The sequence below is a fragment of the Rhododendron vialii genome, chromosome 9a (assembly GCF_030253575.1).
Source record: "Rhododendron vialii isolate Sample 1 chromosome 9a, ASM3025357v1".
In the NCBI taxonomy this organism is placed as follows: Eukaryota; Viridiplantae; Streptophyta; class Magnoliopsida; order Ericales; family Ericaceae; genus Rhododendron; species Rhododendron vialii.
In genome coordinates, this window is record NC_080565.1 from 33,361,194 (window position 1) to 33,377,490 (window position 16,297).

A 16,297-nucleotide genomic window follows, 5' to 3' on the forward strand; every position below is an offset into this window, starting at 1 on the left:
TGACCCAATCACGTACTCATTTTACAGAAGTCCTCTTATGACTCGAAATACTCACAATGAGTACAAGCTTACAAGCTGACCAGTAGTACTTAGAGTACTTACCTCAGACCTGGGGTATTTAAGGTTTAAAAAGGCTTTATGATCCATTTTACTTTCACTGTAAGGACCATCATAACTACTTGAATGAACAGAAAACCTTCAAACTTAAATCCAAACTGTGGTGAAATGATGTGGTCCACATGAATAACTAGCATCATATTCATTGTCCCCAATGGAAAAAGAAAAACAAGAAACACTTCAGTTGAAAAACCATGGTCACCCACCCCCCACCCCCCGTCCCATCCACCAATGTTTGAAGATCAGGAAAGAAAATTGTGAAACTTATATAAAAAATCATGAGTAATAATCAACTGGTGACACATGCCGATCTGGACCAAGGTTTTTAATTTACTCAATAATTTAAGTCCATTCAGATAGCCCAGCCTACCCCTGACAAATTCTGCAGCCCCATGTGCCCCACCCTGCTGCGAGATGGGGATTGGACGGCTTCAAAAGGGGTATTTAATCCTAGGACACTAGGGAAAGCGGTGCCCGACCAAAACCAATGTGGTGCCGTCCCACGAATCAGCTTATCATTGAAGCTTATGGTAACTTCGGCGGGCTGGCTATATTTGCTACTCTAGCAGGATTGTATGGCTTTTATAAGAACATTACATAAAAAAGACGACCTGAAAATTCATTACATAACCAAAACAAAAGAGGAAGCTCTTAGGGAAAGTAACTTCAGTATCTACAACAAGAACCCACTTTGGCAAAACCCATAGACTTCATAAAAGGAGTTCCCAAACACAAACGGAAGTGAAATTCATGAAAAGCTTAACAGACATCAACTTCATACAGAAATTGTGGCAGCTTCACTAATTTATGCTTTCGGTTTTGGTTACCATTCGCATTCATGATTCAAAAATCAACACTCAGACACTTCCACTGAAACATCAGGTAGGAATTTATCTTTGGGTTCAGCCAAGGATACCCACAAAAGGTAATAAACCAAGAAACATCATGGATTGAAGGGGTTTAGAACCAAATATGGAACATAAATTTGTACTATTTTAACTGAAGCTAAACATGATGGAAACAAGGACTCATCTATGCCTTCCCTAAAACCGTTGCTACAAACACGAATAATCCAAAAGTGTCAAATCTTCAAACTAGAAACACAAAAGGAAAATTTGCAAGTTTCAAACTATCCTACAAAAGAAAACAAGGCATCGCTAAGTTGACATAAATAATTATGTAATATAATGAGAACACATCCCTCATTGCCAAAAAAATTCACCCTTCATATCTATATTTGAGAACATGGTTCTCTCACAAAAAGATGAACTCAAGGCCTAAGTTCCAGTAGACTCTCGGTTTTAATTTTGACAAGCCCTACATTTTCTGACAGTAAGTGTAAAAGGGTCAGTTATTTTCATAGCAAATGTTCCTAAAAATAGTTATGATTCCCTCAAACATAGTAATTAACTCATAGCAAACGCGTACACATCAAGTAGAACATTGACCATGCAGACTGTAAGATAAACAGGTCCAGTTATTTTCAGCTCTACACACTCCGCAAATTTAACCACACTAACACCTATCAGATTAAACAGAATGCCGACAGTACACATTCACAAGAACACAAGTCATGAAGACAAAAAGAAAAAACTATTTTCCGTTACTAACCTTTACCATGGTATCCCGCATAAAATCATATTCAAACCGTTTTAACTGAAGTTGAAGGACCGGGGGGAAGTCAATGAACAAGACACCCTTCCTTGCATCCTGGAAAGGTCAAGAAATATTGCATTTCTTCATAAGACAGAACCATAGCACTGCGTCTAGCGATTAGGTGCAAATGACACCAAAATACATGCCACAGTTGGTGATAATAAACCCGGTTGCAGAGAAAATTTAACCTCATTTTACTGAAGCATTTAGAGTTTGTTCAGAACAGCATACGGACTGGTTGATCTAGGCAAAGCTCTCTTGGAAAGATTTTCAAGCTTAGAAATTGAATCACCAGGTTTTAAAAGCATCTAACCTGTAACCCATGTTGTTCAGCGTGATATTTGTTATCACCCTCAAGACGTTCCACCTCCACATACTTGTCAAAAGAAGCATAAACATCACGACAGCCTTTAACATCTAGCTGAAGATCTACACCCAAAATACATAGGAGTCAGAATGGCCTACAAAATTCTTAAATAACACAGTGTTCACCAAAGTACCATAAAATGATTCCTTTCTTGTGGATTTGTATTCCACATTGATGCACTCTATATAATTCATATGGTGCCCTTCAAATAACTGCTGTATTGTACCCTCCACAACAGTTCCCTGAGCCAAAAACAACAACAATCAAGTACAAAAGAGCTCCCAGTGCGAATACAAAGAAATAACAACAAAAAGATGTTACAACCCTTATACCTTCATCTTGTCTTCAAGCTTTTCGCAAAGGACTCTGTTTAGTTCTTGCACATCATGCTGCATGAACGAATCATATGTATCCCATCCAAAAGACTTCGTCAACTCTTTTGTTGCCACACTAGTGTCACTGTGCTGAAGCTTATAGAATAAACTTTGCAAAGCCAAAGGGATGCTCCCTGATGGCATATCATTCTCAGTTGTTGGCATATGATACACAGCCTGAATTCAGTAACTCAAATAAGGTATTTCCGAGTAAACAATAATCAGTCAGACAAACTGAATGAAAATGCAAACCTTTCTGAAATAAGGAATATGGTACAATGTCTGGAGGAGAGAGTTCATGTAGCAAGTAGCTCCTTGGTTTTTAAGACCAACATATCCAGTCTCCTTTTTTGAGTCATGGGACCAGTAATCAACGACTTTACGAACAGCAACATCAGCTTCTACTAAAATAGTATCATTCACCAGATAACCTCTGCTAGGATCGTACAATTCAACAAGAGGCATGAAAGAAGTGAAACCCCAATCACTTTCTCGTGCATTGAACTGGTGTTGTGTGTCTGCAGAATGACAAACGGTCAAATTGCCACCAAAAAAGTAAATTATGTTACATAAAGTCAAAGACTGTTGGATTTATGCCTATAAGGCGACAAAATAGTATAAGATACAAGTATGACAGCCTTGATCTCATATGGAGGAGCATCTAGCAAACTTACGTGCCAAATCACGATTCAACCTTTTTTTATTGGAAGTTCATGATTTCCCACAGAAAATTAAGAAATTCTGTTTCAAGTGCCCCATAGCTCCCCCACCCTACCGTAAGGCAAAGGAAACAGATACCATCTCACAAACAAAAAAAAAATTGCATACAATCATGAATCTTAACTTGCTTTGAGCTTGAAACTTGCCAAAAAATCATCAATATGAACTTAAACTTTGCACTGTCATGTGAATAGGGCTCATCACCAAAATTGGCAATGTCCCTGTACACTTGGAGAGAGAGAGAAAGAGAGAGAGAGAGAGCTTGAACTTGTGCATTCAAGAACGCAAATATAACATCTTCTCCCACAAGAATTCCCAAACCTCCCCTCCGAAACAATGCAGCAACTGTCATTTGTAGAGAATGAAATCCAAAACGCCCTTCTCCCGTTACTAAATATTCAGATTGGCTCCCACAGTATTATCAGAATCATTCCTTTTGAAAAAAATGCAGATGACATTCACATCCAACTAGAACAAGGAAAGCTCTCTAAATTTTTAAATGGAAAATTTCACAAACACGTACTTCTATATCACAAGGTACATTCGTAAACAATTAGTAGAAGGAAAGGATATTGAGCGACCTTAAAAGTTCAGGACACTTTCATCTCAAATAACGAAAAAGAAACTCATCTTCTCTCCTTTTGGAATACCTACATGCATGCATAAGGCAAGTCCCCAACATTTCCACATGCCCTTCAAAAACACAATGTCATTTGGTGACTCAACAGAATCTTCTCGTGCATAGCAGTCCATCCAAAATCGACCATCTAAAAAGGGCTTTACCTGTCCAGATGCCACTCTAGTGAAATATTCATCAGCACTTGACAACACCTTGAAATACAACTGGATTCAAAACCTGCCTGACTTTCAAGGATTCTGCCCATCTGGCCTGCCTAACTAAAGAAAGGGAAAATGTATGGAGGCAGCAAATTGGTGACTATCTCCTACAATATTGTGGAGTGGAATGACAGCAGCACACTGTGAACTTGGATCACTTTGCGGTACTTTTACTTAAAGTGGGAAATGGATAGAATGAGACTGACTATCCTTTTTGTGACTTCTCTGTCTTAAGCCTAAAATAGACCAACAAAACACCACAAAGATTCACGTGACTAGGAAAACTTTAATAGCCGATTCAACATTTTCTTCTTTACTCCATACCATGGAGCCTTTGGTTGCACTGCCTTGATAGAAATCTGCTGGCTGCTAATTTGTATTCGATTATGATTGTAATGATATTCCAACAGATAGCTTAGAATGCATAAAGTGATTTGAAGGAGCAAACCACCTCATCAGCTCACGTCTCTACGGAGATCATTACAAAAAGAGAAAATAGCAAATCGGTGAACCATCCAACACTCCAAACAGAAAATGGGACAACCATAAACAAACCATTCCACTACCTCCACCAATTAATTCCTCTATCTTTGAATCAAATATGATGGTGTTAACCAAGTTTATTACCTCCTCCTCCTAGTTGAACTAGTCATCCCTACTAGTAGTATATCCAACAATTTTTTGCTCTAATTTCCATTTCAACTTTAGATCAATGGATCATCATTCTCACACCCTTCGCAATGACCAAGAGATTAGCCAAGACCTTTCACCCTCGTCAAACCTTATTGTATTTAACCATATATTGGCCTGTAGTAACCGCTCCACTACATCATTCTCTCTCTCTCTCTCTCTCTCTCTCTCTCTCTCTCTCTCTCTCTCTCTCTCTCTCTCTCTCTCTCTCTCTCTCTCTCTCTCTGCTGACTGCCCTGGCCTCCTTGACGCCCATCTCTTCTCTCCCTACATCCATGGTTGTCCAAATCTGAATCCCGATCAAAACCTTTAGCATCCTCCAATTCGTTCTGGGAAAATCAACCCCCATCCTTATAGAAATCCCTCGAAGGTAGGATTTTACAATTTTGGTGGTTGAATCTTACAACTTTATGGGACCCTGATCCTAGTGATCCATGATGAACCTTGTTTTGCTTGATATGCCGGTTGTTTGCGTTGCATTCTTGCTACTTTTCTTAATATGACCATTTTCCAGAACGTTCAAACCAAACCAAAAAAAAAAAGGCATTTTCAATAATAAAAAAATGCTAAGAAAACGCAGATTAGGGAACCACCTTCCATAGATTGCAGCAATTAGAAGAAAAAAAGAAAAAACTACAGAGCTAAAGAAACATGGGCGCAATTTTGAGCATCTTCGGATCCCCCTCTAATCCACTTCAGTTTTCAAGTAAGTCATATTAGATCACTTTTCCAGTAGTTTTTCCACACTAAAGCGTAGCCTTAGACTGACGTTAAACAAAAAATAATAATGATTTAAAACATTTTACAGCCCATGGTCTAGTTCTTTATCGTCTCATCTTTTAACAAAGAAAAAAAACTTGGAAATTTTTCAGTTTCGTTTTTCTATCATAGTGGCATACTCTTTTTCTTGTTATTCCAACTGGAATCATTCATAAATGATTAATCTACAAAGGTTTATCATTCCGATATGTTACTTTTCTCTTCCTTCATGTATATTTAATGCAAACATAACTCTCTTTTTTTTTTTCAACATGTTCCAAAGAATGCAAATTGTTTTTTCCAATTTTTCCTCTAATGACAATCCTTTGCCCATGGTCTAGTATTCTTCACTTTTTCTTCAAACTTCTATCTTTAGTGCTACTTCAAAGCTCTTCTTCTCCAACCTACTTTTCCTCTCTCTTTTTCTGATACACAGGGTCCATATTACTTGGGATACTCGGATTTCCCTCATACTTGTATTTTATTTGTGTAATTCAGGAGTGCACGTAACAGAAACCCTAAGCTCCTCGCAATACTACTATCTATTACTAACCATCACCAGAGAACTTGAGACACAATAAAGACCCTAAGCTCCTCGTGATAGTACTATCTATTACCAACCATCACCAGAAAACTTGAGACATAATTTCATTCTTTCCAATCAACTCATAATGTAGTTGTCACACAAGAACCACTCTACATATTTTCACAGTTTGCTTGGGGCTGTTAAATTCACATGTTAGAAAGCGTTTTCATGATAAGAAGCAACTCTACGCGACTTTCTTCCATTTATACATCTACAATTCTACAATGTCTGCATACATATGACATATGATCTGAATATATATGTGGGGAATGCATACAAAAGGAAAACAAAAACAATGTGGGTTACTAACGGGGATGGGAATCTAGTAATCTACTAAATAATGATATTACAAAAGATCACTGGATTAAAATGAATAGCTATCATATAAAATAGAAGTACGGAACAACTGTATTCAGTAGTAACAGTAATATTGTAACATAAAGGCAAAAAAGATGCAAATGAACAACAGCACACAGTTGCAGGCTACCATAAAAGTTATACCAAATACAGAACTTTGTCCCAGCAATCTAGATAGATAGCTGGATACATACAAGGAACATGGATAGACTTCAAGTAATCTGCATTAAGATTAAACAGGATTGCTACAGTATAAATAACATAAAAAGCATACCTTTCCTCACTGTATACTTGGTTTGAACTTGATTGATCACAGATAAACTGAATTGAGCATATCTACACCAGCCATACGGCAAAGTTGCCGAATCGGCAACATCCAGATACATTGACAAATGTTCCACGTTGTTTCCCTTCGGAAATATAAGCACCCGCCTTTACCACAGAATCCAACAACATAAAAAAAATAGAACATGTAAGATTGATCCAGAAAAATGTAACACCAACTCTAAGAAGAAGTCAGAGATCAACATATACCATTTGTATCCTCCCACATAGAAAATCTCAGAGTATAGCTTCTTAGTATTCAACCTCGTAAAATTTTCAATTGTCCACGTGAACCGCGCTGATGGAGTATCATCAACCGACTGGGCATCAACTGGATTGGCAGTTTCGGATGGTGCAACTGACAATTAACGGAAAGTTAGTAAAACCCAAAACCCTTTTGGCTCTGTTCAGTTTTCAAGACTAACGTTCCGGATTCCATAAAAAGTAATGGGGAAAAGAACCATATTCTCTTGTGTGCACTCAACAGAACGAAGAATTTAGCACAAAAATTAATACAAGGAGTCTAACTGCATATAAAACCAGTCGGGAAGGAAAGAAACGAAAAAAAAAAAAAAAGATTCCTACAAACTCTTATGTGTTCCTGCAAGATACCTTTTTAAAAGTGAAAAACAGTCGCTTTCCTTCCCTGTTCCTTACTAGCGAACGGGGACAAAAAAGCTTAATCCAATTGACCCCCAATTGATACAAACAAACAAGTACACTAATTTCAGCTGAAACTGAATCATAAAAAATAAACTTTGGCTAATTCTGCACATAAATTTTTTTTAAAAGAAAATATCGAGGAAATACCTTCCATGGGTTGAGGACCTTCCACGGGGGCGAAATCCGAATGCGGCACGAGCATCTCGTCGTCATCTTGCTGCTGCGAAAAAGAAAAAAAAACGAAGCGAGAATGAGCGATTGGATCTAGTAAATTCAGCACAGTTGATGAAACCGAAGCCCTAAAAAATCCGAGCATTGGTACGACGAGATATCGAAATCGAAACTAATTCCGGAAATGAACGGAGGTTGTGGGAGAGATAGTTTTGAGCCGCAAGAGAGTGTAGCACCAGTAGATACAACAAACATATCCATAGATAGTCATACATGGAGGCAAGTTCATATATGTATGTATGTATATGTGTAGAGAGAGAGCGAGAGAGAGATATTACATCCAAAGGTGAAGGAGTCATGAGAGTCATGGGCGGAGGTGAGTGGCTGAGCGATCAGAGAACGGGAGAGAGTTGTAGGGGGAAATTGTTGAGAGAGAGAGAGAGAGAGAGAGAGACTCGGCTATGGGGTCTGGGGAAGAAGAGAAGGGGAGGACAAAAAAAAATTTGGGTTTATAAAGGAGAGGAGAGCTTATTGGGGATTTGATGAGGTGTTGTTTGGATTTAAAAGGGAAATAAAGTAGTAATGGATTATTGAAATATAAAGGAAGGGGTAATTAATGGTTTTTCCTTGTTTTTATATAGAAAATAAAATTAATTAGTAATGTGTTTTAAAATTGAAGAATCGGGACAGAAAAGGAAATAAGTGACGGAAAAATTTAGGGAAATTAATGTTCTTCCTTGTTTATCCATGTGAAGAAGATTAAATGGAAATTTGAATAAAATAGGCTTTCGAATTAGACTTTGAAAAATAGAACAGCGATGGTAAAAATGTACTGTTATTGCAAGTAAATCAAAATTATTAAACAAATGTGAAAGGCTAGCAATTTTGTTGGGCTAATATAAAATGTCATATGTTCTTGTATTCTAGATATTTTTCTTAATCACACACAATTATGGTTTTGACTGCACATTCGTCAAAATATGAGATTTGACGGGCTCTATCTCAGCCTAGCCCTCCGTTAGACATTCTTTGCTTCCACTCTCGGTCCCACTCTTCGATACTGACTCATTTGTGGCCCATTACACTATTCCCACCCTTCTTCCTACTTAGTAGTTTTTCGGTCCTATCCGTACATTTTTTCAAGAATTATAAGTATGAAAAGAAAAAAGGAAACAAGGATATATACAGAAAAATACGAGACAAAACATAACATAATCTAACTAAATTATAGGAGATTGATATTCGCACTCCAAAAATTAATGCAAACACTTCAAAATCAGTGTAATTCCAAAGCCAATTTTCTTTATTTTTTGGAGTGCCTCCATCAATTTTTGAAGTGCCAATATCATTTTCCAAATTATAATGCATGCCTTGTGTATTGACTATTGAGAGTTGAGTAGCTTGCGAAAAAACATATTTATTTGCTAGAAATGCTTTAGTTCGTTGATCAATGTCATCTCACTTAAAAGTTAAAGTCCTTGGAAATCTCAAGAAGATTGCTGATAAAAAAAAAATCTTAAGAAGATTCTGACTTATTAATTGTCCTTATAACATTAATTACCCTTCTTTACCTAATTCAATTAACTACAAATCATTTATAAACAAAGCGTCATCGCTAACTCAAATGTATGTAAAAATTAGACTACGTTTGTATTTCAAGAACATCTAAACCGTTAAAAAGTGTGTATTTACAAAGTAGATGAAGCCCACTAAAGAATAGATTTCTTTATGCAAATTCTAATGCCATGCCCAAATTTAGTTCTTTTTTTTTTTTCTTAAATTAATATTTGGAAACAAACATCTACTACTTCTAATTATGCAGTTTTCAAAATGACCAATCAACTTCAACATTATCTTTAGCTCATAGTTGATAAAACGATACAGCCCGAAGGAAAATTGCTAATAAGGGGAGATTTAAATTACGATCGACAACGAGAAGGGGTGGTGACGGATATTTGAGTTGAGTTTTGTTACCCTCCTTTTTATTGATTGAAATGGTGTGAATCTCACCATTAAGTGATGTAATGCTTACAGAAAAGTGTATTGCATGGGTGTGAATCTACATTATTTCAACCAATAAGAGAGAGGATAATGTTCAACCTCGTAAGTGAAGGGTGGACGAAACTCAACTCCAATGTGGTCATGGCATTTACAACGGAGATGGGCTCATTTTCTAAGCCTTAGTCTGGCCCAAGAAAAATTATACAGAGAGTAATAATGGGCCCGTAGAATTAGTAGTCAATCCAGGATACAACACCTGCATTAAACAAGGCCCAATCCAGGATACAATACCTAGATTAAATAAGGGCTTTGTAACAACTTACTACTAATAGTTTGTGATGGGCTCAAAATGGGCGAGGCTTGGGCAGACCTGCATCAAAAATTAAGAACAAACGCAAGAAGAAACTTTTGCAGTTAGAAAGCCCATTGTTTTTCTTATGTTTGAAGCTGATGCTCATTCAATAATTTTCACCTTATTGTATGCTCTCTTCTTCTTTTTTATAAACTCCAAGTGATTATTCAATGCCCCTAGGCATTGCCGAGTGGTGTCGTAGTCGTCTCTTCACAAAACATTTTCGTGGCGGGGACTAGTGTGATTGAGAGAAAAGTTGGAGTATCACATCGCAATGGAGCATTGAATGAGGACAAGGATTAAGCTCCTGTCCAGTGTAGCTTTCCTCCAGTCCCGTCCAATTTTGTGTTTTGGGCAGTCTTTTTGGGCTCACAATAATGATCAAAACTGTTCACTTTTAAAAGCTCATCAAGAACATCTACCACGTCCAATATCATGTTGATCAGATATTGTTTGATAAAAAGTTTAAATGCATTAAGTTTCAGATGAATGTGGTGGTTTGAAGCAGGCATGGGAGCCATGGGGTCAGTCGTCGGAGCTTTGGTTTGTGTGGTTTTGTTCGGTGATGCCATCAGTTTCTCTCCGGGGGGGTTACCGGTTGTTGGCCTAACGGCAAGGCGGTGATCTGATGGTGGTGGCAGTTGGTTGTGGTGTTGGTGGTTTGGCTTGGATGGTGGTGGCCGAGTTGGGGTTGGGTGGCAGTTTGTTTACCGTGTTTGGTGGTTTTAGGTTGGGCATCTCAAGAGATGTTTTTGAGCTTCGGCATGTTAGGTGTAAGTTTTGTCCCTTAATTGGTATCTTTTCAATTAAGGGTTTGGGTTTCGGATTGGGCATAGAATTTTTAGTTTTGTTAGGAATTTGATGCTGTTCTCCTTGTTTTTATTAGTCTTTGTAATAATTTTAAAGATTAATATTTTTTTTTTGCCGTTTAAAAATATTTTTTCGGATAAATATTTAAAAGGAGTTGCAATATTGTATTGCACACCCTTTTTTTTTTTTATATACAAGATTAATGCACTTTGACATGATATATGTTTTGGGCGATTTTTATTTAAAAAGTGAAAGGTTCACGTAAAGCCAAAGCTGGACGAGACTGGAAAAAGACTACACTGGAAGGTGGCTCAGTCCATTCTCTTAGGCCTTCTCTTAGGCCCCGTTTTGCTAAGACTAAGGAAAATTAACACTTATTTTTTAAATTAAAAATAATATATTATTGAATAAAAGAATGATCTATATCATAAAACATAAAATAAGTACTTGCCGGGCTCTGTAGCAAGAGCTTGTAACCTAAGCAGGGACATTAAGGTGGTTGAATAAGTCATCTTCCGAAGTTGATTGGTAGTGATATTTGACATTCACAATCGTAACACAGCTAGAAAATAAGTACTTAAAAAATACATAGAAATTTTAGGGCAAAAGAAAGAGAGAGTAAGAGAGTTAATACTCCTATACAACTGTTAATTTTAGGGCAAAAGAGAGAAAAAGTAAGAGAAAGTTAATACTCCTATACAACTGTTCCCAACTACGGTTCATTACTCCTCACGTACATCCGAAACTAGAAGAGCAAGACTACTGGAAAGTAGAAAGTGAGAGTAGAGAGAAAGGAAAAGAGAGAGACAGGCCAGGAAGAGAGAGAAAATCAGAAAAACCACTGGCTATTGTCCTCCCTTCGAAGCCAATAAAAGATCTTCGTGTCCTCTTTTCTCCTTTCCCTTCTCTTCAATAAAAACACCAACCAAACCAAAACCTCCACCAGAAACTCCAATGCCCTCTCCAATGGCGCCCAACCTCCTCCTCTCTCTCCTCCTCCTCATCTCCACCCTACTCAGCCCCACATTGGCCCAACGACAACAAACCCAGATCAACTCCAACTCAGTCCTCGTTGCCCTCCTCGACTCCCACTACACCGAGCTCGCCGAGCTCGTCGAGAAGGCCCTCCTCCTGCAGACTCTGGAACAGTCCGTCGCCAGCCACAACATCACCATCTTCGCCCCGAAGAACGAGGCCCTCGAGCGCGACCTCGACCCCGAGTTCAAGCGCTTCCTGCTCGAGCCCAGAAACCTCAGGTCCCTCCAGACCCTCCTGCTCCACCACATACTCCCGAGGAAAATCCACTGGCCGGACTCGGACTCACCTGCTGAGCCAACTCGGCATTACACCCTCTCCGACGACTCGGTGGTGGCAGGCGGGGTTAATCCGGAGCTCAAAGTCGTCCGCCCGAACGACGTCGTCCGTGCGGACGGAGTCATTCACGGGATCGAGCGGCTGTTAGTACCCAAATCCGTGCAGCAGGAGTTCAACAAGCGGCGGAGCTTGGAGTCAATCTCCGCCGTCAAACCGGAGTCGGCTCCGGTTGTGGACCCCAGAACCCACCGGTTGAAGAAACCCTCCCCGCCGGTTCCAGCCGGTTCGCCTCCGGTTCTCCCAATTTTCGACGCGATGGCGCCCGGGCCGTCGCTAGCTCCGGCTCCGGCTCCTGGACCCGGTGGGCCCGACCACCACTTCGACGGCGAGGCCCAGGTGATCATGGGCGGCTTTACTAGTGATTTATTGAACACCTGCTTCGAAAATTCACTCGAACTTTAACTTTTCTTTACAATTTCGACACTGTTTCATTCTTGCAGGTGAAGGACTTCATCCAAACCCTCCTCTTATACGGCGGGTACAACGAAATGGCCGACATTATGGTGAATTTGACGAATTTAGCCTCGGAAATGGGGAGACTAGTGTCCGAGGGGTACGTGTTGACGGTTCTAGCGCCGAACGATGAGGCGATGGCGAAACTGACGGCGGACCGGCTGGCCGAGCCGGGCGCGCCGGAGCAGATCATGTACTACCACATGATCCCCGAGTACCAGACGGAGGAGAGCATGTACAACGCGGTCCGGAGGTTTGGGTCGGTCCGGTACGAGACACTGCGGCTGGGTCAGAAGGTGGTGGCCACGGAGGCCGACGGGTCGGTCAAGTTCGGAGAAGGCGAGGCGTCGGCATATTTGTTCGACCCGGACATTTTCACGGATGGGCGGATTTCGGTTCAGGGGATTGACGGGGTTTTGTTTCCGGCGGAGGAGGCGGCGTCGCCGGTGGTGGCGGAGAAGAAGGCGGAGGCCAGGAGTGTTACGCGTGCTAAACTTGCGGCCAAGCCTAGAAGAGGTATGCTTTACATGTTTTTGTTTTAATAATTCAGATGTCTAGACCCAGTTGTGCGCACCTTAGGTGTTGGGAGTTGGGACCAATAGGCCTCTAGCGGATCGAAAGGTTCCGTTTCGCTAAGAAAAATAAGTTCGTATTTGAATTTTTTTTTAATTAAAAGTTATGTATTATAAGAAAATGAATTATTTCGTAAAACGAAGTACTTAAAAGATAGAGTAATAACCTTAGCGAAACAGTGCTTAGATGTTACTGACTTCAATTGCTTGTTCGTTGGAATTGAGTTTTCGGTTTCACCGGGATTTCGCCGGAAAGGGTATTTTCGCCGGGGATTGGAGAATGCCGGGATGGGTGGTAGGTTGGGGGAATAGTGGGGGAGGATGGTGCTGTCGGTGGGTCTGAAATGGTAGGAGGGTAAAATTGTCCATTTGGCGGTATATTTTGTGGGTGTTGTTGTCGGTGGTGTTTGTTGCTTTATTTTATTCTGTTTTAGGTTCTCAGCCCATCAGATTAGGTTAAGGAATTTTGGATATTGGCTAATAGCGAAATTGGATTTTACTAGTACAGTGTTTTAGAGGGTCGAAATAGAGTTTATCTTTGGAAATTTTAGAGTTTATCTTTAGTTTGCCAAGTCACGTTGTCCGGACTTGTTTACGTGCACGATGACTAATTCTGGAGGAACAATTCCACTGGTGGAGAGTTCAATTAAAGTTGGGTTAAAACCTCGACGGATCCCGTGAGAGTTGATCAATAGTGACCCGGTAAGTTTTTACCTTAGAGAGCTTGGGAGGAGCAAATTCCTACAGTTAGTCTTGAAGCCTTGCCACCAGGTTCCATGCCAGCTCCTTCGGTTGTTTTTTAGAATGTACAGTATCTTACAGCAGTGGTCTCCAGCTTCTTTCTTTCTGCCAAACTAATAAAAAAGTGATGTGGGAAAACTAGATTTTGTTCTCTAGGTTTCCTGTCATTTTTTGTTACCTTATGAATCCTTCCGGAAACCCTATTTGAAACAGTTTTTTTATGACTTATGAGTTATGAGGAAGGACCAAGTTTTTTTTTTTTTTTTAAAGAAGGATTTTATTACCAAAAAACACACGGAATACACGAAAACAGGGGCATACCCCGGAGAAAACAACCAGCAAAACTGGAACGACCAGAAAACAGACAAAGATTTGGATGGACGCGCGTGGTGCATGTAGTCTGTTCTGTTACGTGGCTTTTGGAAAACTTTTTGTGGCAAAAGCAATAATATTATGTCTTAATGCCAATTTTTTGGGCCGTCGTTATCGTGTTGACAATTATTCTCAAAATCATGCAAAGACAAACCTGGGTTAGGTAGATGAAGCACTTCTTGCAGTAAGAACTAAGACCCATTGTAAGGTGTTTTTTAATTTAAACTATTGTATTTAGTAGTATTGTGTTTTAGTATGACTTCTGTAGCTATTTAGTGCAAAATACTTCCATTTCGAACTGGTCTGAAGAGGTAGTACATATATATACACAATTTCTTACTTACTCGCGCGTGGGGAGACTATGCTTTCGCAGTCTAAAATTTAATAGGTTGAACAATGTTTATGTTTATAATTTGGAATGCTGTTACTATCAAATTTGCCAAAACCGCGTGTCTTTTTTCTCCATTTTATGTATCGGATCGAGATGCGCACGAGACACCATAAGATACGATACCTTCATGAGAGTACAAGTTGAATTATACCCCCAGATGAAATACAATATCTATTCCATATATCATGGAAAAACTTTGAGGATGCAATGTTTCACGTCTTCAATTATAAAATGTGTTCTAATAATAAACGTGGGTATTGTACGAATTTACTTGCACGCAAGATACGCTGAGAGATGCTGTCGATGTTTCTAAACATACTGAATGATTTGATATGTAACGTATTATCGCATATGTATCAAAAGATTTATTTGGTCTAAGACATGTTTAGTAACAAGGTTTGATTGGTCTTCTAAATATTTTGAATCTTGAGATACCACATTGTGAACCGTAGGATTTCGACAACACTGATCACTACCTTGTATACTAGACTAGGTTTCACTTGAGAGCAAAGACACCCTATCCTGACATGGAGTACTAAACAAACAACTGGGGCAGTTGCGTTGTTGGTATCATCAAATGCAACAGGTTGGAGTGAGGTTTGTTGGGATGTTGCCGCTGGAAAACCTAAACCAGCGTCGGCTACAAGTTGAAAGCATTGTAGTTGAACTGTTATTTTCGAGTTAAGCGACGACAAAGCCAAAAATACGAAACTGTACAAAGTCCAACCACAACGAGGACAAATTCCGTTACTGGCATCTTGACTGACTTCCCTCCCTACTACTAAGGTCAATACAAGATCCGTGTCTGAGACAGCTTGAAGTTAGCGACTGGGTAAATGACCAGCGGCCCAAAAAGTTTTTTTTGGCTGACGATTAGAGTTGAATATTACTCCTACTAATGTTTTCTTTCTCCCTAAGCATATCGCTTCCTTTACTTAACCTATGGCCACGACTTGTTTTGTTTCCATTGTTGTTAGTACTTTAATACTTGGGCTTTTTTCATTATTAGAATGGTAAAATTATACAATATTTCAGTACTCCGTACCACTTCACAACCACACATTTCTGTGGGGTCTACTACTAAGTATATGAACACACTAATATGTGGTTGTAAAGTGGTTTAGAGTACCACGTGGCGTGACGGTACTCCCGGACTACTGAATAATTACTCATTATAATGAACATTTAAGTATACATAATACCATATTGTCGGTTGGACCCAATGTACAGTACAGGAATGGCAACTTCTTATTGAGATCCGAACATTAATAAATCGGTATTGGTGGACCCAATAAGATTTTTTCTCTGTGCTAATATCTTCTCAATTCTAGCTGTCAGAATAGCATATGTTCTGGTGTTTTGACTAAATAATTGAGCCAGATTATTTTATTATCCTTAATTCAATAAATTTTTTTTTTTTGCATCTATATATCAATTTTGCGTCAATTTTTTGTTGATTATTAATTCATATTGATGAGAGGAATCTAAAAAGTTAAAAATTGGGAATCAAATGTAAATTTTTTTTTTGAATGAAGACAAAAATAATTATAAAAAAAAATATCTGTTTTGGATCAATTTTGTCTTTAGTGAACTTTATAAAAATTTTGATA

At 39.1% G+C, this 16,297-nt stretch overlaps 2 protein-coding genes across 6 annotated transcripts in view; one reads left to right on the forward strand and one right to left on the reverse strand.

Annotated features, from left to right (window-relative positions):
* Window positions 1-8,170, reverse strand: part of LOC131301218 (ubiquitin C-terminal hydrolase 12-like) — a 28,831-nt gene extending 20,661 nt beyond the window's left edge. For 2 of the 4 annotated variants that reach the window (XM_058327394.1, XM_058327393.1), the window contains exons 1-9: window positions 7,960-8,146; window positions 7,598-7,670; window positions 6,998-7,145; window positions 6,738-6,895; window positions 2,767-3,032; window positions 2,473-2,691; window positions 2,274-2,382; window positions 2,087-2,202; window positions 1,729-1,827 (exon numbers count right to left, since the gene is read on the reverse strand). In XM_058327394.1, the coding sequence (XP_058183377.1) occupies window positions 1,729-1,827; window positions 2,087-2,202; window positions 2,274-2,382; window positions 2,473-2,691; window positions 2,767-3,032; window positions 6,738-6,895; window positions 6,998-7,145; window positions 7,598-7,670; window positions 7,960-7,989 (1,218 nt within the window). In that variant the 5' untranslated portion in view covers window positions 7,990-8,146. Of the gene's footprint in view, window positions 1-1,728; window positions 1,828-2,086; window positions 2,203-2,273; window positions 2,383-2,472; window positions 2,692-2,766; window positions 3,033-6,737; window positions 6,896-6,997; window positions 7,146-7,597; window positions 7,671-7,959 lie in introns of all 4 variants that reach the window. The other 2 variants (XM_058327391.1, XM_058327392.1) reach the window with 2 other exon arrangements.
* Window positions 8,171-11,551: 3,381 nt separating this feature from the next.
* The window catches only part of LOC131301221 (fasciclin-like arabinogalactan protein 15), a 33,563-nt gene continuing 28,817 nt past the window's right edge, over window positions 11,552-16,297 (forward strand). For both annotated transcript variants that reach the window (XM_058327400.1, XM_058327399.1), the window contains exons 1-2: window positions 11,552-12,494; window positions 12,599-13,127. In XM_058327400.1, coding sequence (XP_058183383.1) covers window positions 11,739-12,494; window positions 12,599-13,127 — 1,285 coding nt within the window. In that variant the 5' untranslated portion in view covers window positions 11,552-11,738. The remainder of the gene's footprint in view (window positions 12,495-12,598; window positions 13,128-16,297) is intronic.